At 40.8% G+C, this 22,497-nt stretch overlaps 2 protein-coding genes and 1 non-coding gene across 3 annotated transcripts; 2 read left to right on the forward strand and 1 right to left on the reverse strand.

Annotated features, from left to right (window-relative positions):
* Window positions 1–751: 751 nt before the first annotated feature.
* On the reverse strand, window positions 752–823 carry trnae-cuc (transfer RNA glutamic acid (anticodon CUC)). The gene has a single exon. It is a non-coding gene; the product is annotated as a tRNA-Glu (tRNA).
* Window positions 824–1,465: 642 nt separating this feature from the next.
* Window positions 1,466–10,350, forward strand: ice1 (KIAA0947-like (H. sapiens)). Its single transcript, XM_070911895.1, is given in 15 exon segments — window positions 1,466–1,556; window positions 1,748–1,842; window positions 2,236–2,347; window positions 2,488–2,564; window positions 2,662–2,699; window positions 4,204–4,287; window positions 4,370–4,728; window positions 5,048–5,191; window positions 6,308–7,579; window positions 8,257–8,419; window positions 8,615–8,775; window positions 9,026–9,216; window positions 9,388–9,488; window positions 9,601–9,699; window positions 10,086–10,350. Coding segments are annotated over 15 exon segments (3,168 nt in total). The 5' UTR covers window position 1,466; the 3' UTR covers window positions 10,268–10,350.
* A 1,617-nt stretch (window positions 10,351–11,967) lies between these two features.
* On the forward strand, window positions 11,968–19,850 carry LOC139290383 (terminal nucleotidyltransferase 4A-like). The gene is made up of 12 exons (XM_070912152.1): window positions 11,968–12,671; window positions 13,254–13,377; window positions 15,580–15,626; window positions 16,275–16,395; window positions 16,547–16,654; window positions 16,736–16,864; window positions 17,345–17,558; window positions 18,208–18,334; window positions 18,427–18,530; window positions 18,631–18,821; window positions 19,066–19,203; window positions 19,404–19,850. Exons 1-12 carry the CDS (start codon window positions 11,974–11,976, stop codon window positions 19,848–19,850), a joined length of 2,448 nt encoding a protein of 815 aa, XP_070768253.1. The 5' UTR covers window positions 11,968–11,973.
* The last annotated feature ends 2,647 nt before the right edge of the window (window positions 19,851–22,497 follow it).

Consider the following 22,497-nt stretch of genomic DNA (forward strand, 5'->3'; position numbering starts at 1 on the left):
GGCTCTTTAGCCTCGAGGCTACACTCAGGAGGTTCATCTGAAGTTACAGGGTTATTATCTTTCCATCAGGATGCACCTACAGCAATCTCCCAGCACCTTTAATTGCTTCCTCTCAGCTATTGGAATCACCGGGCTGGAGACGACCTGCTGCCACAGTAATAAGGACCATTTGGAAGCAAAACAAACTAATCTCAAAAGAAGTCTCTGTTGATTTTTTATTTCTTTTAAAAGCTTTTCAAATTCAGATATAATGACCTCCAAAGTGTCAATTTGAGAACTGTCTCTCTTTTTGTAGAATCTCATTGATAACTGGACCTTGACTTTCTCAATTTATAAGTTTGTACTTTTCTTGTACTCCAGCGGAGTAGTTGTGCTGTGTGTGTGTGTGTGTGTGTGTGTGTGTGTGAGAAGGAGAGAGAGAGGAAAGCTATACTGTAGAAGAGGAACACTGTTGTCTGTACAATAGCACCCTCTGCTGAGTATATAGAAATTTAACAACACATTGAAGCAAAGTAATAAGAAAGGCTTGCTACAAATCCACTTCAAGCAATGGTCACACACTCTTGTATCACTGGCGTAGGACAGGTAATGTTGTTGGGATAGCTTACCTTGTCCATTTCAGCATTTTACATTTGGAGACGACAATCTGCAACGACTGACTGCTAAGTGGTAAGAGAAGTGAAGGTGAATACAGTTCCAGAGAACATATTCTTTTATTATATCAACATCACTTTCGAGATTCAAAAGCAAGTTCCCTGACCGGGAATCGAACCCGGGCCGCGGCGGTGAGAGCGCCGAATCCTAACCACTAGACCACCAGGGACTGCAAAACGAATTGTTACGTAATCCCCTAAATGCAGCGACTCAGACCTTAACATTGTGGTTGTGAATATACCGTCAGAAAGCTGGTTGGATCAATATTGAAATGTGTTTAACTCTCTGAGGTATGCTATGCCGACTACTTGCGGGGTTGCCCTATTAACAATAAAAAATCTAACTGTAAACTATCAGTGAGTCAGTGTAAACTAGACGGCCACACTCAAAGACATGTATAATCACACTACACCTACTGGCCGGTACATGCTGTAGCGCAGTTGTATCAGTAACACCCCCATATGCCTGAAGCAAAATCCTAATGACCGCAAACATCATATTTCGCCAGAAGAAAGAAATATACAAAGATAAAAATACAACTCAACTCTTATTTTATACATATTTAACTGAATACACACCAAACATGTTAATGTGCTTACAACAACAGCGAGAATTATTTAACTTTATGTGAACCGGCATTTCACGAGGCTTCCCTGTGGGGTCCTGGCTTGGGTCCTTGGTCAACGTGCGAGATGCGAAAATGTGAAGTTGTTTTGAACTTACCTGGAATTTGTGTCACCGGGACATGGTCGTCAATTAATGTTAGCGTTATATAAAATAAAGGCTGTAAGGGTCTCGGGATTTGTCTTACCATGATGCCAGGGGACAGTCAGTCCAAAACGGCAGCAATCGCCGCGGACGCGACGGTTGGAAACTGTCAAAACTGCTCTCTTTTGCACCAGGTCAGATCATCTTTCTATGACAGCAAAAATAAATTAAAATTTGATTTTCATTTTGGTAAACTGAATACAAATAGTCTCAAATGATTGTGCCACGATTCGTGTCTTTTTATCTTATCAGTACAAGTGAACTGTTGGTAATTATGAATTTCCCTGTTTGTTTTTGTTTTGTTTCTTTCCGTCTCTCATTACAGAGCCTGAACGAATATGTGTCGTCGTTCCTGGCATTGAAACAGAAGATAACGATTTCGGAGTGAGTGTTAACGAATGATAATTGCCATGGTGACGCGTCTCATCATAAATAAATACGGTTAGCTAGCCAAGACATTAAGTTGGACACTATCAATACTAAAAATTTGTCTTTTGAAATAACGTTATCTAACACCAGGCAGTATTCAGGAAACACATTTTGTAACGTCACTGAGATTTCTACGGAGTCCGGCCAGGTATCTGGTGTAAGCTAGCTAAGTTTAACACTAATAATTTGTGCGCCTAGCTAGCTAATTTATTAATTTTGTTCCCTAGCGTTAACGTTAACTAGGTGTTGTCTATGGGAATTTGTCCTGGTAAAACATTAAAAATTCATTGACATATGGGATAAACGCGAGTTTTAACAGTTGTTAAGTCTGTCTTGCATGCATGTGGTTTCAACACATTCATGTCCTAAACATGTTTTACACAGTGACACAATCAGGCTTCAACAACAGCTGGAAGAGCTGCAGATCAGATTGGTTTCTCTGGAGAAAAAGACAGAAGATTATGAATCTGTGCAAGCAGAACTGGAGGAAAAGAAGGTATGCCCTTTCTCTGTAGATCCCATTTGTTTCTTAATATGAGTACTACAACACAAAATCTACCCTTCGCTGAATAACCTTCCCCAACTTTTTGTTGTTTTCTGTTGTCATGCTGATATTCACACTTTATTTTGTTATAGGGTGCTCTTAAGGCCTATGGACAGATGTCTGAAGAGATGGAAAAACTGAAGCTGGAAAACAGCAAGACAACGGCAGAGTAAGGAATAGTTATGCCATAACTGTGACAGATAATGATATTATAGTGGTATTATCTCTGTGGTAAAATGTTAACTTGTCTTTTTCATACCCCTCAGGAATAAGAAGCTTGAAGACCAGCTGAAGGATGTGAAAGGTACTTTGCATTCACATGCTGTTACTTTTACCAGTGAAGTGTTGCATAATTTTTAAATAATTTGTTAAAAATGTGTGCACCCCTGATATTTTACAAAGTTGTCTTTCAAACTCTTAGAACTGACAGAAACACAGTCACTTGAAAATGCACAGCTGAAGAGGGAAAAGGCCGTAGTAGAAAATGATTTGCTGAAAACACAGGTAAGCAAAAAAGGTGCTCTCCAAATACACTTGGGTCATTTGAATTTGCTGTAACTCATAACAGACAAAGAATGGACCATTGTTCTCAGCAGCTTTATACATATCTGATAAAAATGTAGCTCAGGAAACTTCATAATCTTTGACAATTTAAATTTTCACCTGTTTAGACATCTTTGAAGAAATCTCAGGCACAAGCAGATCAAGTTGACAGATTGATTGAGGAGAACGCCAAGACAACAAGCATGTAAGAACTTACAGGTGCTTTAGAGATGTGGTTTCTTAAATTGGACATTAATGAGTGTAATGTCTTTCTCTCTCTTGGTGTGTCATTTGTGTAATTTGTTATGAGACTTGATTTGACTTTGTGCTACATTATGATTATTCATGGTTTGTTGTTTATGTTTTGTTTGTGAGAAAATCTTAAAACAAATTATACCAAAAGGTTCCATGTTGTTTTCTCATCAACAGAAAGGACAAACTTGACAATAAAGTTAGACTGCTCGAAGGTTGGTATTGAAAACTGGATTTCACACAATCTTGGAGCTGTGTTTATATGACATTTGTTTTGTGGTTTAGGGATACAAACAGTATTTTTGTCCTTATTTCAGACTCAGTTTGGAAACAGAATCATCAAATATCCCATCTGACCAAAGAGAAGATCACGCTTGAGAGAAATATTGATGACCTCCAGGTGCAGTAATGAGCTTTTATAAATGGCATGGTGAAATAACAATTGGTGAAAATGTTTTTTAATGCTATTGAATTGAAATTTTCTTTGTATTATATTTATAATTTCAATTCATTTGCAGGTGAGACTGAGGAAACTGGAAAGAGAAAGGAGTAAAGGTAAACAGCTCCATTTACAAATACAGTGTTACAATGAATTCTTATTCTGTCGTGGTCAGATCTTGTTTCTTCAAGAAGTTAGCTTTTCAATAAGCAAGAGAAATAGCTAAAATGACAAAACATATTTTTTTCATTGGGTTTCAGATGCCCAAATATAAAGGCTAAAATGTTTTACCACATAACCTAGTTCATTTGATCTATGAAATGTTTATTTTTTCCAATAACAGCAATGTCCTTTTCTGACTTGAAATTAAATTTAAACTTTAAGTTCAAATTTAAACAATATCAGTTATTTCTCAACAGAATATAGGAGCACATCAACTCAAGCAAGTGCACCCAAGGAGCATAAAGTTGACAAAGGTGTGCAGTTGGCTTCAATTATCATTAATTAAATTCATTTGACGACCTAATCACCTGCCTTAACCTTAAGCATGTGATTGTTTGTGTCTGGTTTTCAGAAAAGGTCCGGATGCTGCTAGAGAATATGTGGGCATGTGTCGAACCCCAGCAGCAGCACTCAGCAAACCTGTTGCACTTACCTGGTGAGGCATCATTAAGCCCTCTTGTATATCTGTGTATTATCACTGACATGACTCAACCTCTCTTTTATTCTTGTCATTTCAGAGTCCAGTTCCAAGCTAATTCTACCCGCCTCTCCACAAAACAGACTGCGCTCTCATCTGAGTAACACGACCCAGTCTGCTTCTCATAAGATCAGTGAATCTGACAGTTACCCCACGCAGACAAAAGCCACTTATGCACAGTTAAATCCCTCTCCTCATAAGCAGAAAGCCACCAAGCATCAGGCATCTCTGCAGTCAACAAGTGCCAAGAAGCAAACAGACACTCCCAGGAAGAGTAAGCGATTGTCCAAGGAACACAAAACTGAGGAGGCATCGGCTGACTTGGGCAAATCCGAAGTTGAGGAGATAATGGCATTGTTCAAACCAATGCTTCCCTGCATATCACCACTACTAGATTTGGTGAGAATCCAGTTATGTTTCATGCAAATGTGTTTTTTTAAAGCTTCCCCTGTTCTTATTTATGATGTTAAGATGCTGTGTTGCAATCTCTTTATATAAAATTCTTATTATAATCACAACGAATGAACAAGCAATTTAAAATGAAGTTAGAATGTAAAATAATTATCCAAAATATAGGTTTGTGTCAACTACTAGCTCAACTTAGTTTATCCTAAACTTATTTGATGGTATTTTTGAATTCAAAACTGAACAACATACTGGCCTGGTGGTTGTATCTTTCTGCAAAGGACATCCTTGTTTTCTTTTTTCTTACTCTCAGGACACAGAGATGGAATCCATGGAGACAGATGGTGGAGAAAAGGAAAATCATCCCAAACCCTCTGATGACTCTGTTCCTCTTCAACAAGAAGAGTCTTTAGTCATCACAACATCAGTGTCAAGCCACTGTCCAAAATCGTCTGCGGTACCAACAGAGGGTAATGTGGACTTACCAGTGGAAGTGGAACACATTTCTAATGAAAATTACTCCTTGGGACAAAATGAGTTGAGTGGCATTACTATAATGAAGGACAAAAGCAGGACAGATGGTGAAGAAATGCATCTTCAAAAAGACATGCAGACTGACCAGGAGCCAGCAACTCTGCATTTAGTATCTACGTCCTCATCATCTTCATCTTCCACATCAGACATAACAATTTTGGTTGAGGTTGTGTCGTTAACCACTGAAAGTCAAGAGCCATCCTGCAGTGTCAATCCTAATAGCAGTGGTGCCAATAGCATCTCTGAAACTGAAAATGTTTTAGGAAAGATGATGGAAGATCAGTCAGAGACTATTACAAAGATGGATGTAGACGCAAGCCCTAGTGATGTAACTGGTGCCAAAACAGTCACTCCGGATGGTGCAGAGTCACCCAGAAGAAGTGATACAACGGTAATCTCTGAGGAAGCAAGAGATGTACAGCTAGTTTCTTCCTCAACATTCATTGACTCTGTGAGAGACACTGAGGTTACAAATACAGAAGATGGTTCAGAAATGGGAAAACGTCATCAGGACTCTTGTGGTTTGGGACAGGGCAGTCAAGATGCCACAGTTTTTAAGCCCCAGGAGAACAAAGGGCGTCTTGGCGAGGACACAGACGTGCCAGAAGATAACCCCTGTTTGTCAAGCAGCAGTGATGACATCAGTTGTGTCTCAAATATAAATGTCGAAGAGAGGCTTGAAAATGATGCTTCCATAAAACTTCTTGGGCAGGCAGATGGGAATGAAGTTGTAACAGCGTCTCCCTCAGAGTCGAATGCTGATAATAGACTTCCATCTCCTCTTAAGTCTCCACTGTTGAAGATGGAAGATGACAAGTCACATGCTGACCGGGAATCTGGTCGAGCAAATGTTAAAACTCCTTCAAAAAAGAAGGTTGACATAGAGACATTGAACAATGGAATACCAGCTGATCATGGGCCTTCTCTTTCTAACTCCCAAGAGACAAAAACTGTTAACTGTGAATCTTTGAAAGAAAATACACATTCTCTGTGCAGGCAGTTGAGTCCTACATGTCTGTTTCCCACTGTAAACTTGCAGGCTTTGGAAACTCACCCAAACCCAGAAAAACTGAATGTAAGTGTTAACATTGAAAACATTTCAAAGACCCAAAAAACCCTACAGCCTGTGCCCAATTTAGAGGAAGAAGGTGTCATTGAAAAGGCCATTGGCAAAGAATTGCCTCAGGACAGCGTAGGCACAAGCAACCATAAAGTAAGCAAATGTAAATTGGGCACTGTTGGTTCTACTATCTCATTAAAGCAGAGTGTTGCTGCCACAAATGGACAAACTAAATGTTTAGCCTCACGTACAGACGTGCTTGAAAAACAAAGCCCACATATGATCAGAGAGGAAGAACCTAGCTCAGTGGCAGGTTCAACTGCAGCTCAACCACCAGAATGCATAGGCCAAGTTCGCTCTGAAATGGGCCCCCCACTTCCTCGTCTCCTAACCCCACTGAGCACACCTCCAAAGGCGGGCAAATCAATTAATCCAAGGCAGGCTATTGGGAAACTCTTATTTCCCTCGCCCTTGGCTTCGCCTACCACTCCTGTCCAGGCCCACTTGACACCCAACAGTCATCAGCTAAGTTCCTCATCTCTAAACAGTCCACTTCCAAACAGAGTCCCGTCATCACCACTTCAGTTCGGCTCTGCCACTCCAAAACATGCCTTGCCTGTCCCAGGCCGCCTGCCCTTGACAATAATGAATTCTTCCCCGTCGTCTTCCTCCAGTCCGTCTCAGGAAAACTCCATGAGGATTCTCGACACCATGTACCCAGAGCTCTCTGCCCACGCCCGAACTCTGAGCATTCTCAGAGGAAATGTGAGTCTCAGCATTTGTTCATCTGAGAGTGGAACGTTACCTACAACAACCGTCAGTCAGATGTCTGGCTTTAAAACCATTAACTCCACATCAACGGCCTTCACCAAGACTGAGAGGAGAGGAGAAAAAAGACTGGCTATCTGTTTGTCTCAACTTAAAAGCAGCAAATGTCTCAGGCTAGAAGACTGCTCTCCCACTGTCAGTCGCGAGCAGGTGCCTTCTTCCTCCTCAAACAGTGGAGAGGAGACCACCTCACCCCAGACTCTGATACTCAAACAGCTCAAAAATGAGGCAACCTCTCCCTCCATGGAAAGTGGAGAACCTGCTGAGCAAATTACACTGAACTTTTTAAAGAAAATTGAAAACCAGTGTTTTGATCTATTGCCTGTGATCCAGAGCCACCTGTATGTTGGTAACCTGCCCAAAAAGCCTGTCTTGAGAGACGAGGAGAAGGAGGTTATCTCTGAGATTTGCCACAGCAGCTTGGTGAGTATACTGCTTTATTGGATGTATTGTATTGAATTATTTCACCCTTGCCATTCATCTGCTGACCAAATTTGCATTGTTTTTTCAGTATGAGTAACAGTATATTCTTGAGAGAACCTTGCATCTTCAGATTTGGTACACGCCTGCTTTCAAATGTCATAATTCTTATCTGCATAACTGAATGAAACTAAAGGGGTGAACATATGTTCAACTACTGCAAATACTCTGGGTACTAAGGTAACTCATGGGTGTCTATCCAGATTCCTATTGATTCTTACTCAAATTATGACAGCATTTTGTATTCACCAGCCCTCAAAATTACAGGAATATGTTCATGCCATGTGAGAGAAGATCTTAACGTGCACATTGTATTGCAACAACAAATTTTTAGCTAAAACAAATTGTATTCTCATTAACAGAATTGGCTCTTTCCCATTAGTACTTTTGTTGTTGCAAAAGTGAATCCCTTCTCCCCCTCTTGGATAACTTGCTTATGGTTTAATAAAGAAAAAAAAAAGACCTAGATATCAGTATGCACAGTTTTTGTATGAAGTAAAAATAAAGCAAACAAGTGGTTCTTGTGTAGCTTCCTGACAACAAAAAAGTGGATATATGTAAAGACAAATACCTGTGTCCATGTGACGTGAACTTAAAGTCCTTGTTTGATTCCGCTTAAGGCAGATGATATGATTGTGGCCATCCTGAACAAACTGAAAGCAGAGAAAAGAGACCTCAGCAGAAACAGCATGCAGGCCCTCTGCAGAGTCTACACAGGGATCTGCAGACAGAAGAGAGACTGGGAGAAGGCTCACATCCTGGCCTACAGCATTCTCACAGAAGGTTAGCTATTTGTGTCATACTGCATTTCTTAAAGCTCTCACACAACCTTGATAGGGTCAAGTTCAGTTGTTTTTTATAGTGTGTTTGAATTTTAACTGGAAGCCATTGAACACTCTAAATACTGTTCTCTTAATGCCACATTAGGCACCATTTGATTAACGCTTTTTCTTTCTCTTTGTGTCTTCCCGACTGCAGATTTCCCAGACTCTGCTAAGCTAATTTTGTTCATGGTGACAACATGGCCCAATGTTCTTTCACACAGTAGTTCTCTGTGCCAGGCAATACATGCTGTCACCAAACTGAAAGCACAAGAAAACCTCCTCAGCTGCCTTTCAGCATTCCTTGGTTGGGAGAAGGTGAAGTATTTGTAGAGCTGGGGTTCTACGTTTGTCATGTCATTTGTCTGACATATATCCTCTGACTTTCGAATTGAATGACTTGAGTCACTTTTGAGGGCATTTTTGCTTTATACACTGTTTGATTTCTAACCCGAGTCAGTTAATTGTCTTTATCACATCATCTCTTCCTTCCCTGCTTTCCCATCTGTATCCTCTCAAATTAAGTAGAATGAGCCCTCTAAAACCTAATCTCCCTGTATTGCTGCAGAGCCCTCCCTGTGACATTGACAAGCTGATCTCCAGAACACTCTCCGATATTCGGTCAGGGTCAAGCCTGTCTTTCACGCAACACAGTCGGTACGGGGACGGCCTGGGGACGGAGGCTTGGGAACATGTCTTCACACTGAGCCTCCTTTGTATACACAGGAAGTGGAAATGGATCTATGAAAATGTATTGGGGTGTGTTCTTTTTTTCTGACTTGAACATACGCTTCATAATGATGTAATTTAATTCACAGTTGTCTTCCAAACAAATCATAAATGATCATGTACAACGTGGTTAAAGAAGTTATCAATTTTCTGAACAAGCACCCTGTGTTATCTGTTCATTTTGCTTTGCATTTTTGACAGCAAGGAGTTGTGGCCATTAATGAACACTTGGGTGGCACAGCCCAGAGATCAACAAGCACCCGTCTCTGATGTGACTGTCGCCACTGTACTCCGACTTATAGGTCCGTTGCTTTGTTAATATACCTGGGTATTAACCATAACCTGAAGTGGTGTGTAATTTAATGATCACCTGGGGACAGTTAAGAATTTCATTGTCTTTTTGTTTTTAAATAGGACGCCTCGGTCAACAGGGGATCAAAGAGAGGTGTGTTTCCTCTGTGGTAACTGTCGCCAACGTCATCAACACGTTTGGTAGGCACGGACAGACTGAAGGTATGAAATATGAGAAACCTTGGTGAATACAGAATGATTCAGTTTTCCTGTAACTAATACACAGCCTCTATTGTGTGCTGAGAGTGCTGCCAATTTCGCCCCACACCTGCCTTTCATTGATCAGGGTTGTTGAAACACAAATCTAATGATTATCTTTTCCACACAATTACTTACCTGTGTGTACTTGTGTGTGCAGATTCCAGTATTTGTATCTCACCCTGGTGTGTTAAAGTATATTTGCATGTTTGTATTTATTTGTCATAATTGTGCCAAATAAACTAAAAAAAATGTAGTGCTCTGATGTGAAAGCGAAAAAGGCCGTCCAGCGGATGTACTTGCGTTAAGAATTCTAATGTTGTAATGTTGTCATGTCATTCTCTCCCAAGGTGTGCCATGGGAGGTCCAGTTAGCAGCCATATACTGCATCTACGACCTGTCTCCCTGCAACCCCAAACATGCCCTGGATGCCCTTGCAGGATGGAGAGGAGAAACGTCTCGGAGCGTCCCCCCTGCTGTAACTAGCTGCATTAACCAGTTAGCCTCTGTCTGCAGACAGGTTAAGAGCTGAGAGAGACGCACATACTGTACAAAGCCACATAGACATGCATGTCAGTCTGTGCCTATTTTAAAGACAGTGAATGAAATTCCCACCATGCACCTCCAAGTTCATTTTAAGTTGCTGACTGGCAGCCTGTGATAGAGCTGCAAATGGGCTTGGTGCTTTTCCTAATACAGGGTGTCTGAAATTTATTATCAAAGACAGTTTCAGACAACATTTGTTTGTTTGTTTTGTTTGTTTTTTATGTGCACTTCTACTTTAAAATTAACATGTCATTTAAATGTAGCAAATGTTTCCTCAATTTTTTATGTTACAGACATGTAAAATTTGGTTTCCTAACATTTTTAACTGTCCACACCCTGTAATAAATATACTGGCATGACTCCCTGCCTATTTGCTGTACTCAGGTAATGTTCTAAAATATTGTAAAACTTGTACATGTGTGTTCTGGTTTAGCTGTGGCGCTGCTGTAAATGTTTCTTGTAGTGTTTTGTAAATATGAGGTATCAATGTTTGTATGAATGAAAAATAAGTTTGCCACAGTAAATATTTTGTACAGTTTAAAGTTTCAGAGGTTATTTAAGTTTTTCTAATTAAAATTTCTTCATATTGAACCAAATCATGTCTGTTTTGGTGCATTCTCACCTGCCTCAATGCAATATATTATAATGCCATGAAACTAACCTCTGGAAGTCATATAATGACCTATATGCGTCTTTCAGCTGTGTGAGAATAAGTAATTTAAATTTTGAATTCCTGAAAAAACACGGCTGTTTGCACCTTAACCTCACAGTTACTTCAACAGCCACAGAAAAAAATGGTGATAAGGGCGGTGACTAATGATCCAGGGAAATTACTACTACTATCACGTTGTATCTTGCCCGGTCTGATCTGTGTAAAGTGGTAAAACAGAAAAGCTACCATTTCCGGGGCTTGCCTTCAAAATAACAGGCCAGACCACATTTGAAACATTAAATTTTAAGTATTCTACCTAATAACAATGTCAAGAAAACATGTATTTTAAGATCATATTACTGAAATATAAGATCAAATAAAACGGGCATTATTTTGACTTCATAAACTAAGATTCTAAAGAGATCCTGAATAGGCAGAATCGGCATTCAGACAGAAGTTTGTACCAAATTATACGATGCCATATCATTAGTCGTTATTAGTGAGATGTTTGTAAAGATGCAGGAGGTAATCCCTGTTTATGGCAACAGTTTTACAAGTGGACATAAATTAACACACATTGAGAAAAATGTGCAAGAAATGTGGAAATAAATAAAAACTATTTATATTTTGTGACTAATGTAAGTATATTTGTACAAACATATTTGTAGTCCTTTGTAATTTTGCCTTTGGTGTGTTGTTTGATATTATTTTTCGGTAAAAAGGAAATCGTTTAGCTTCCGGTTTTTGTGAGTGGCTTGACGTATCTCGGTCCTGAGGGGTGTGTTCAAAGATTTAAATCCCTCGGACATGCGTAGACGCTGATCCGTGCTGCTGGGTGCGCCATATTGGCTTGCTTACATGGGGAGTGGAGTTAGGTAAGCCGCTTGAAAAACCAAACCAATTTCCAGACATGAAGCGTTTCGAGGATAACAAGTAAATCAACGCGGTAGGATTTGTTTGTTTCCTTGAGTGCAAAGTGTTTAATCTGCCAAATTGCTCGCCATTTTCCCGTGAAGAGGCTCTCGACGAACTCGAGTCCAATGGATCCCAGGACCGCTTGGATCCAGCCGGAGCAGAAGGGACCTGCCAATTCCCTGTGGATGCACATTTGGGAAACCTCTCTGGGATTTGGAGCAAACTCCGGCATCGACAACCACCTCCACCACCAACGCAACTTTGCAGCGCAAAATGCTAACTCCACGGTCTCAAACGGCGAGTATTGCAGAAATGTAGCGCCGCCGCCGGGGGGTGTGTTTGGGAAACTGCCGAAGCGAGACGGCGGCGGAGAGAGGGGAAGTGTCCGGAGGAAGGGCTCGTTGTCACCGTCTTCCTCCTCTCTGGACTCGGAGGCCGAGAGCTCCTCGCCTTCCGGCTCCTCTCTGCAAATCGACAATTTGAACGTCGCAGAAGAGGCCAGCCGGTTTTTACACTACGGCGAGCACGAGTTGAACGAGAACAATCTCAGACGGCAACATCCCCCTCCGCCGTTCCACACTGTTCAGCAACACTGTCGCAGCATGCAACAATCTGGCGGCCACACCCCCACTGGCATGAAAAATCAGCATGGGAACAAGCACCTCCACCATCAGTCACATTCATCCGGCCGCAGGAGGCATCTGAACAGGGCCAACACTTTCCACGGCATCAACCCGCTGCTGTCGTACGGCTGCAATGGACACTATGTAGACTCTTCCTGTAGCCTGTGGAAAACCAGGCGGTACAGCCCGGGTATTAATGGGTAAGGAGATGTGGACATTTTCTTTACCCTCATTGAAGGGTTCTCAAAGTGACCTCTGGAGTTCAGAAAGGAACTCCACCAGGTCACCCAACAAAATGAGCAGTGTTTAAAATACACTGTTTTGGGGGCTTATGTACAAAGTTAATGAAAAATATTCACAATTAAGCTTTTTCTCTCCACACATAAAAGTACATCTAGTTCTTAACAAGCAACAAAAAACTGCTAAAATGATCAGTTGTTGCCCCTCCAACTAAACCTATGGATGTATCTGACCTAATGAATCTACTTGGATTAATTTAATGTTCATGTCAGATTTACTTTTTTTTTTCTTCTTCACCAATTTAACATATTTGATGCACAACTCCATTTTGACAGTGTATTTTCAGGGCGTCAAACACTTCCTTTCATCTATTACCACCAGTATAGTCTTCGGTAGGCCCAGGCCTAATACTTATCACCTCCACCACCAACTATCAAATACATCCAGCATTACTGTCCATAGTCATACATTGCTCACCTTGTTTTCCCTCTTGTATAGCAGTCCATGATTCCAGGTGTCCTGTTTCCCTTCATTCCTTACAGTCTTCATGAAGAAATCGTGGACTTTTTCAACTTCATGTCACCACGACCAGAGGAAGAGGCCATGAGGAGAGATGTTGTGAACAGAATAGAAACTGTCATAAAGGACTTGTGGCCCACAGCGAGGGTGAGTGTCTGTAGGATAGACATGTGCCTGTGCAGAGGCTTGGAGAGGTAACTCAAACCTGTGATTCCTATCTGTGGGAGCTGTACTCCACTTAGGCCACCTGACCTGATTTTTCTAGTTGGGTACTTCAGGTGTCACACAATGCTCACTTCTTGAGGCCTTTGCCCTATTCAGTACCATTTCAAACAATCTCAGTAAGTTTCAGCTTCCTGCTGCATCAAGTATTTCACTTCTTTACAAAAGTCAGACATGGCTGAGGTCAATGATCACATCTTTAGACATATTTGACTGGGTCATGTGTCAAAGTCATGAGTTCTCTACAACAACACTAGTTCTCTTGAGTTTCTATTTCTGTTGATGTTGTGTCAGAGAGGTGATGATTCAACTCTGGTCACTTTTAGGTGGAGGTAAGTGGTGGCATTGCAGTGGACTGCTTTATGTTGATGTATGTGTCCATTTCAATACATGAGGGAGACAGAATATTAACATTGAGTTGAATTGCCACTTCTCTGACACACTGCCTAAACAGACTGAGCAGTACAAGCTTTAGAAAGAGTGGGACTCATTGCAGGGTTATTGGATTGGATTGCTTTAGATTGTACAGGTGTACCTGATAAACCGGCACCAAAGGAACATGGTGTGTAAATCCATTTCAAATAAAAAATGCACAGAGTTACCATTTTTTTTTAATAAGTGAGATTTTCCAGATTACCTCTGGGTTTGGCTTATATCAGATGTTTAAACTCCTTATGCGCCTGCGTGTACCAAGACACACATGAGCAGGCTTCTACTGCCTTGGTCCCCACCCAGGACTCACATTTTTGTGCCTGGAATACATTTCTATATCAGGATTTGTGATTATGTTTTATTTACTATTAGCATATTCTCTTTGATTTGTAGGTGTTTGTCATTATGTAACCTTGGTTTTTAATGACATTTTATTTCTTGTATCGACTATTGTTTATTGCTCTGCATATTACTTTGCCAAGCTGTTATATGCTGTGTAAATCAATGTTATTCTCTTATATACTTAGCAGTCAGTGTGTCTGGAGGTTTACTGCACTTTACATATCTTGTTTGGCCACACTGTAGGCAGTCAACAGCTTCGTTTACACTGCACATCCATACAGAGTTGGCCAGATGTAATCATTATTCAATGTCTCTTGCATTCCCAAAGTAACACTGGTGAATTATTTTCCATTGTATGTTGCCAACAGAATGTTAGACAGTGCACTTTGTCACAAATAGCTTCTTTTTTTTTTTTTTTTTATAAACATTTTGAGCTAATCATGGGCTGGAAGTCCCACTGGGCCTCACTGTGAGTTAGATTTTCTTTCCTCTTTCCACAGTATAATGTTCAATTTTTGTAGCAAGCTTATGGTCAGGAATGATAGCCAAATAATTCTTACACAGAAAATAAATAACACTACCTGTTTTCCTCAGATCAGTGTGTCATATTTGACCTAGCATTAGGCTTTTCAAAGTATTTCAGGGACTTCAAACTGACATGTACAGAATTAAATTCCACAGAAAGACTTGCACACCCATCCAAACTATGATGGACCATGGCAAAGTCAATTTTCAGTACAACATAAAAAATATGTTTAATTCATACGTTTCCCATGTTATGCCTCTTGTAGCCATCCGCAGTATTTAATCTGTAGATTTATATTCTATTTGTATATATTTTTAGAAGTATTTTAGGAAGTTGGTAACGGTTAGTTAGCCTAGTAACACCATCTCAAGCTATTTGCATAGTGCTAGCAAGCAAGGCAGTCCTGCTTTTTTTTCATTGGGCTAATCGTATGTGAGCACTTTTAGACATATTTTAGTAGAATGAATATTGGCTTTATTACTATGCAAGTGAAGTTTATCTGAACATGTTATACGCATGGTTAGCCTACAAGTTTTACAAGAATTATAGCATGAAAGGACAACTGAACACTTCAAATATTTGTGCTTTCTCATATCAAAGCAACAGGCCAGGAGAGAATGAAGGCAGCTAAACAGACTTTTTTTTAAAAATTTAACACAAATGTGTATCGGGAAACAAATTCAGGAGTGGAGCAGTATAGCCAAACCCTTAAGTGTCCAAACTGCCAACACACAAAGGTCAAACTTTCTAAAGACATGAGGTATCAAATTGGTTACAATGTGTACAGCATCGATCAGGCTTGTATTAATTTGTCTTGCACTCTGCAGGTGGAGATATTTGGAAGCTTCAGCACAGGACTTTATCTTCCAACAAGGTAATATTTGTTGTGTATCTTTTGTGTACATTTTGACCTTTACATGGGCCTCTTTTTGAAATGTTTTATTAACTTGTGAGTTTTTAGGAAGTGGGAGCACTATTTTCAGTAGGGTATGTTTTATGTTCATTTTTGTCAGAGAACTTCAGTAAAATGATACCATTCAGTATTGCTGGTCAGTAGCACAACTACATTGCTGGAAATTCAGACTGTACTTGGAACTTTTTTTTTGAATTGACATGTTAACATTTGTTGTGCAAATAAACAACAAAAAAAACCATAATTTATCAGTCTAGTAGTAATTACAGTGTTAGTCACCATTTCTTCTTTTTTATGGGTTATGGGTCAAATTGTTACACTGTGCTTGCACAACCACCACTGCCCCTGCACGCGCACACACACCCACACACACACACACACACACACACCCACACACCCCCCCCCCCCCCCCCCCCTTAGGACCAGTAGCATGGGCTCTGAGTATACAAAACAGGATTGCGCACTTTTCCAAACAACTCACCAGTGTTTCCTGTTTTAGGTGAACAGCATTTAAGTAGGCCCTGACGTTGTCTTTTCAATGACCTGTGTGTAGACAGAATACTTTGAACATTTTTTAAGGTACAAAGTACTTTGTGTTTTTGTTCTTAGTGACATTGACCTGGTGGTGTTTGGAAAGTGGGACCACCCCCCACTGCAGGAACTGGAACAAGCCCTCAAGAAACACAATGTGGCCGGCCCATATCCCATCAAGGTCCTCGACAAAGCTACAGTAAGTCACCAGGAGCTGAGTGTCTTTTTTGTTTTTTTTTGTTTTTTTTACTTTGGGGACCCACACAGTTTAAAAAAAAAAAAAAAAAAAAAGAGGTTGTATCAGTTAGTTCATTATGAATCATGAAATGTTGACTCTGACCTGTCCTCAGGTGCCCATCATCAAGCTTACTGACCATGAAACAGAAGTGAAAGTGGACATCAGCTTCAATGTAGAGACTGCTGTTAAAGCAGCACAGTTCATCAAGAGCTATCTTAAGGTAAGCCTTTTTAATATTTGACATTTTCAACACATGGCCTTATTTTGGGTTGTTTCTTATGTTTGTCTTTCTGTCTTGTAGAAGTACACTGTTCTGCCGCCTCTGATCTTCGTTCTGAAGCAGTTCCTACTGCAGAGGGATCTGAATGAAGTCTTCACTGGAGGCATCAGCTCTTACAGCCTCATATTAATGGCCATCAGCTTTCTGCAGGTACACACATGTATCCATGCTACTACAAAAAAATGCTTTCCTGTCTATTCAAAACGGATAAACTGAAAAGCTCTCAATTTTCGCAATGTGATACTTTGCCACCTCAATTTGTTGCTTCTGTGCACAAGATGAGAGGACAGTGTTCATAAGTTTATAAATGCAAGTTTGTACTTTAAATTGTATTGAAATCATCGTAATTAAAAAAAGCAGATAATAGACTTTGTGCTGTCTTGATATGTAAATATGCCTAACTAAACTAAACATTCCTGTAACATTTGTTGAGTTCATCTCGCACAGTATGAGTTGTTTATTTTTGTTGTTGCCAACATGTTGCTTAATACACGAGCAAAACATTGCATTAAAGTATAATATTTTCCTGCTGTGCTGTCCATCAGGGAACTGATTCAAACTGGTAGGATTTGGTTACAAACTCTGTTACAAAATGTTGGTAATGAGTTCTCCTTGTCCTGCTGATCACAGTTACACCCTCGGATCGACACACGGCGTGCCAACATCAACCTGGGCATCCTACTGATCGAGTTCTTTGAGCTGTACGGCCGCGACTTCAACTACATGAAGACCGGCATCAGGGTGAAAAATGGAGGGGCTTACCTGTCCAAGGAGGAAATGCTCAAAGCCATGGGGAGCGGAAACAGGCCATCCATGCTCTGCATAGAAGATCCAATACAGCCAGGTGAGGTTGGGATTTGAATTGATGAATAAATGGAGTGACATGATCAGTTAACCCATCCATATAGAGGGTATAGAGGTGACATCGGTGTAGTAGCAAACATTTAGCATCTGCCAGCTGTGCATTTACATGGGTAAAACATGACATGAATTGGTGTTATCAGTTGTAAAGAGCTGTTATTCAATCAACTGCAAAAACAAATTCAGACTAAACTAACTGGAAAAAAGAAGCAAATGGTTCGATAAACGGTTCTGGTTTCAAAACGTAGTTGGCAGTGTCAAGTAATTTACATTTGTGAGTAAAATTATACCTTTCAGTAACTTCAGTCATACAGAGTACAAGACTTCAAGATGAAGTCCTTGTGAAATTGATTTGGCGGGCAAACCCTCCTCCAGATAGGATCAGGCTCCTCTTATACCTACATAGCAAGTACTGTTACACATTTCATTGGATAGCAGACAGGAAACGGGGGAGAAAGAGGGGTACGACATGCAACAAAGGTCACCTGTGACGCTGCAGTGGCCATGCGACTTGCACTGTAACCATTCAGCTACCAAGGCGCACCATGTCACTGGAGTTTCGTGCGTGCGTGCGTGCGTGTGTGTGTGTGTGTTGTCCAAATCTGCTATTTTTCATTGCGTGATCTTCACAGGGAACGACGTGGGCAGGAGCTCATATGGCGTCCTGCAAGTCAAGCAGGTGTTTGACTTTGCCTACATGGTGCTGAGTCATGGTGTGTCTCCTCTTGCGCGTGCTTACCCAAACAAAGAGTATGACAGGTTGGTTTCCAAATCATGTCTTAACTTTTGAAATGTTTTTATCACTAGTTTTGAGTTTGTCCTGATGGCATTGTGGACTACCTATGTTGCAGTACTTTAGGACGCATCATCAAAGTCAGCCCTGAGGTGTTGGCCTACAGGGACTGGACAATCAAGAAGTGGGGGGCCAAGCAGTATGCCAAGCTGGAGAACCATGGTATGGCAACCTTTGGTTTGCATCTACTCAGATTTGTGCTGAATATACCTGATGAAACTGTAAAATCAGTTTTCAACAGTAGTGTTCTGTTTGGTCCTAGATGTAGAGACCTGTGAGCAGGACCTTGCCAGGCTGATGCTGGTTTCTCTGGAGGATCAGAGAGATACTTCTTCCCCTCTCAGTGCTGACTCCCCCTCACCCTCTCCGGTCTTCCTCCCCAGCCCTCAGCACCATTCTTCATCATCATCATCATCTGCATGCTCGCTGTCGTCCTCTTCCGGAAGTGACATAGTAAGACCAAAGGATATTTTGTCTGTTCAAACATTTACTAGATCAGTGAATCATTATTTCACAGGCAACGCATGGTGTTAAATCAGTAGCTGTGTATTGAATTTGTTTTCATGTATTTACAAAGATCATTGTCAAAACAATGTGATCATAGCAACAATAATACCCTCTGCCATCATGTGTCCATAGTTCAGCTGCTGAAGTTTTTTTTTGTGCCTTGTTTAACTGTGTGTACGTCTTTTTCCAGGAGTCTGATTCTCCCCCTAACAGTAATGCTGCTATCCAACTCCACCCCCTCACCCTGGCCTCAGTCCATTCAGTAATCCAGATGGCTACTGACCTGAGGGCCACACATCCAGCAGGCTTTATCCACGCCACGCCTCAGGTCATTTAACATTTTTTTCAGGTTTCAGAAAAAACACGATCCTCAACTAACATTTCTCAATGCAGGCTGTGTGAAGCCTATTAACCCTGTTCGATAATGTACTTGTTTTAATGTGTGTGTGTGTTTTTTTTAACAATGCAAAAGCTCACTCCTGGCAGATTTCTCATTGCATTTCTGCTTCTTTTTTTTTCTTTTCCTAGGTCCAGATGTCTCTCCCAGAAAACCTAACCATCCCCTCGCTCTCTGATTGCCAGTTCTACCATGAGAATCCACCTTCAATCAGTGTTGTGCACCGTCACACGTCACAAGCTGCACAAGTCTCCCAGCACACTAACTCCACGAGCCCTCTCCCCAGCCCCCTCCACCAGCTCCACCATCCTCAGGTAGGAGGGCAGCAGAGCCACACTTATGCCATGAGATCCAATTCCCATGGCTCACTTGAGCCGCACAAATTTGCCTTCAAGCACAACCAAGGTGGCAGCCTCCGAGGTCAAAATCACTCTCAAGGTAACTTCAGTCCCCAGCGGCGGTTTGTTCCCCAGGGTCATAACGCGGCACCAGGTTTCAGGAACCAGCAGCAGTATAACCGTAACACCTGGCGCCGCAGAAAGCGGGAAAATCTTCCTGCTCTTAACCAGAGCAGATGAAGGACAGAAGATGCATCACTTGACTTGACTGGCATTGATTTTTGAAGGCCTCACTTAGCCCATCATGAGTCTTGGTGTTGAAGTCCTACCCGTGCTCATTTTGTTACATTGGTCTGATGGTAGTCAGAAGCCCTTCCTCTAAATTTGATGCACACCAGCACATAATTTGAGTTGATTGAGGAATTACTGATTCCCAGACTGGGTCTTCTCACCAGTGTCGGCCACTAAAAACTGTTCGGTCAAGTATTGAGTCTCCATGCAACTTGGAACATCTTAGAAAGCAAAATTATGTGCCATAGTACTGAACTGGTGTATCAAACCTGGTGTTTCTTGAAGTTTTGACTCTTATCGAGCATTTTTCGATCAGGTTTTGGGCTCATTTGGTCTTCTGAATGCAACTCCCTATTGGCTACACTCTTGATTCAGAGCTCTTACAGCTTGGACTATCATCTACAAATTGTACTCTGAACTGAAGCGAAGCACTACCTTTCTACCTATGCAGCGCAACGCTGGCTTGATGTTTTTGGTGTGACGGCACAAACGGACCTTGTCTCAAGTGCTTAAACTGTGATGACTTGTTTGAATGTACCAAGTGTTTCTTTTTTTGTGTGTCGGTCATTATCTCTTGTTCTCCTGTTTTTGTCACTGAGGGATATTTTTCTTTTGGTCACTTTGGCACTATTATGTTGTGTTTTTGTATTGTAAACATTGCCACCTTTATTTTATGTTTGTTGCGTTTATGTGCAATACTGACTTGCTTTTATTTAATTTATTTCACATTTTAGTTTTATTTTAGGGGTTCTCCCCACTACAAGTTTTTTTTTTTTTTTATTTCTAGACTACATTGATCTGTGCAATAGATGGATTTAAGGGCCTTGAAGGAATGTGTTTGTGTGTGTGTATGTACAGCTTTCCAGCAGAAGGGGGAGCTATCGTATAGCAACATGAGAAATGTGCCAAAAATCCATGATGCCAACATTTTACTCCTGTTTAATTTACCATTGCATTACGATCACTTGAAATTTTGCCAACTGCCTGTCCAAATGTTTTTCCACCACTAGTTCTCATTTTAAACATATCACTCGATTTAGTAGTTTGACTTGTATTTGGGTGTATTTCCTCTTGATAGACTGTCGGCTATAGAAAAACATTGCTAAAGGAAATGCACCTTTTGCAGTGTTTACTCTTGTCATTTCAAAAATAGTTGGTGCTACTTATTACCAGCAAAGTGCTTGTGTTTTGCCTTATCTCCTTTGATTCTGTTACAGCAACAGGTTAACTGCCTTCTTAAATGACCAAATTTGCCCTTTTTCCTGTCCATAGCCAGCTTTCTGTATTACCCATTTGTTTTCTATAAGCACTGCCAGGTTTACTTGGCTTTTATTTTTACATGCAGCTTCTAGGTGTATGCTCCAGGAGTAGACTCCTACTGCAGTCGATGATTGTTAGCCTTAGCATCATGTCACACCATTTTTCTTTCTTAATTCAAGGGTGATGATTATGAACCAGTTGAGAAATAAGAGGTCCTTTCATCTAACAGGGATTTTCATCTCCCATATTTAAAGTCAAGACGAGGTGTCAAAGCTACAAGATTTACACAGCAATCCGTAAGAGGACTTGAGCTTGGGATGTCACAGATTCACCATTACAGTTTTAACAAAACCAAAATTTGGTGAAGTTGTATTTTTCAAAAGTCTGTGATTATTGGACCACCCCGGATGCCAAACTAATGGACTCCACATGATACTATTAGCATTATCCCCATGTTTTCAGTGCGGCTTTTATTTAGCCGCCCTGAGGATAATCGATGGGTTGTTATCATTTTGCCACGAACCAAATCCCCAGCTCATATGTGTGTAATTAAGGATGGGTTGTAATGTGTAAATGACTGACCATATAGATGTATACCTTGTTTTTTATGTAAGTTTTTCTATTTTTTTAATAAACATTTTAAAACTCCATTTCCAGTTTAGTATGTACATTTTGTGTATGTTTGATGTGTTGTGCTGAATGGTGAAAAGGATATTTTTATATGGTGAAATGCAAAAGAGGTATTGATATACCTCTTTTTTGAGATGGGAACTTTCTGCTTTTGATTATGGTTTCCAGTTGATTGTCTCTTACTAACTTGTTTACACCATGATAAGTTTTTCTTTTTAACTTTACCCTGGAGTAGTGCCATATAGTTACCCACATGGAGGACCTCCATTCTTAGTCATGATGTACATTTGGTTCAACACAGATGGTGACTCTGAGAAACACCCATCTGGTGTAATTCCTCATGATCTCTGATGGTGGCACTGGTGGATCATTGCTTGGTTTAGCCGTATCTAATCCATTACCTCTCAGATTGTCAGCAGGGTGCTGGGAAGTGGAACGTGACAGAGAAGAGGGCTTAAACAAAATCGCTCCTCTGAAGGTTCAATCATCGGAGGGTTAGTGGCCAGAACCATTGTCATTTTATTCCAATTAAAACCAAGGGAAAAAAGTGTACTCACTGAGACCCCTTTTACCCTTTCCTGACTCAAACTAGCTGACTAAGGTACTCTGAAATTAGATCCTGCTTCCTTGTCGTCATCCACTTTCTTGGATCGGTCTTAATTTATGATTAAATAGTAGTGATACTTTGGCACAGACTATAGTTCGT

Source organism: Enoplosus armatus, chromosome 9, assembly GCF_043641665.1.
Source record: "Enoplosus armatus isolate fEnoArm2 chromosome 9, fEnoArm2.hap1, whole genome shotgun sequence".
Lineage (NCBI taxonomy): Eukaryota > Metazoa > Chordata > Actinopteri > Centrarchiformes > Enoplosidae > Enoplosus > Enoplosus armatus.

Excerpts from the sequence above, each read along its gene's own strand:
- LOC139290383 (XM_070912152.1), top strand. The coding sequence starts at position 11,974 with ATGGATCCCAGGACCGCTTGGATCCAGCCGGAGCAGAAGGGACCTGCC. Across the intron at positions 15,627-16,274 it reads GGACTTTATCTTCCAACAAG|TGACATTGACCTGGTGGTGT; the intron begins GTAATATTTGTT and ends TTTTGTTCTTAG. Across the intron at positions 17,559-18,207 it reads AGAAGATCCAATACAGCCAG|GGAACGACGTGGGCAGGAGC; the intron begins GTGAGGTTGGGA and ends TGATCTTCACAG.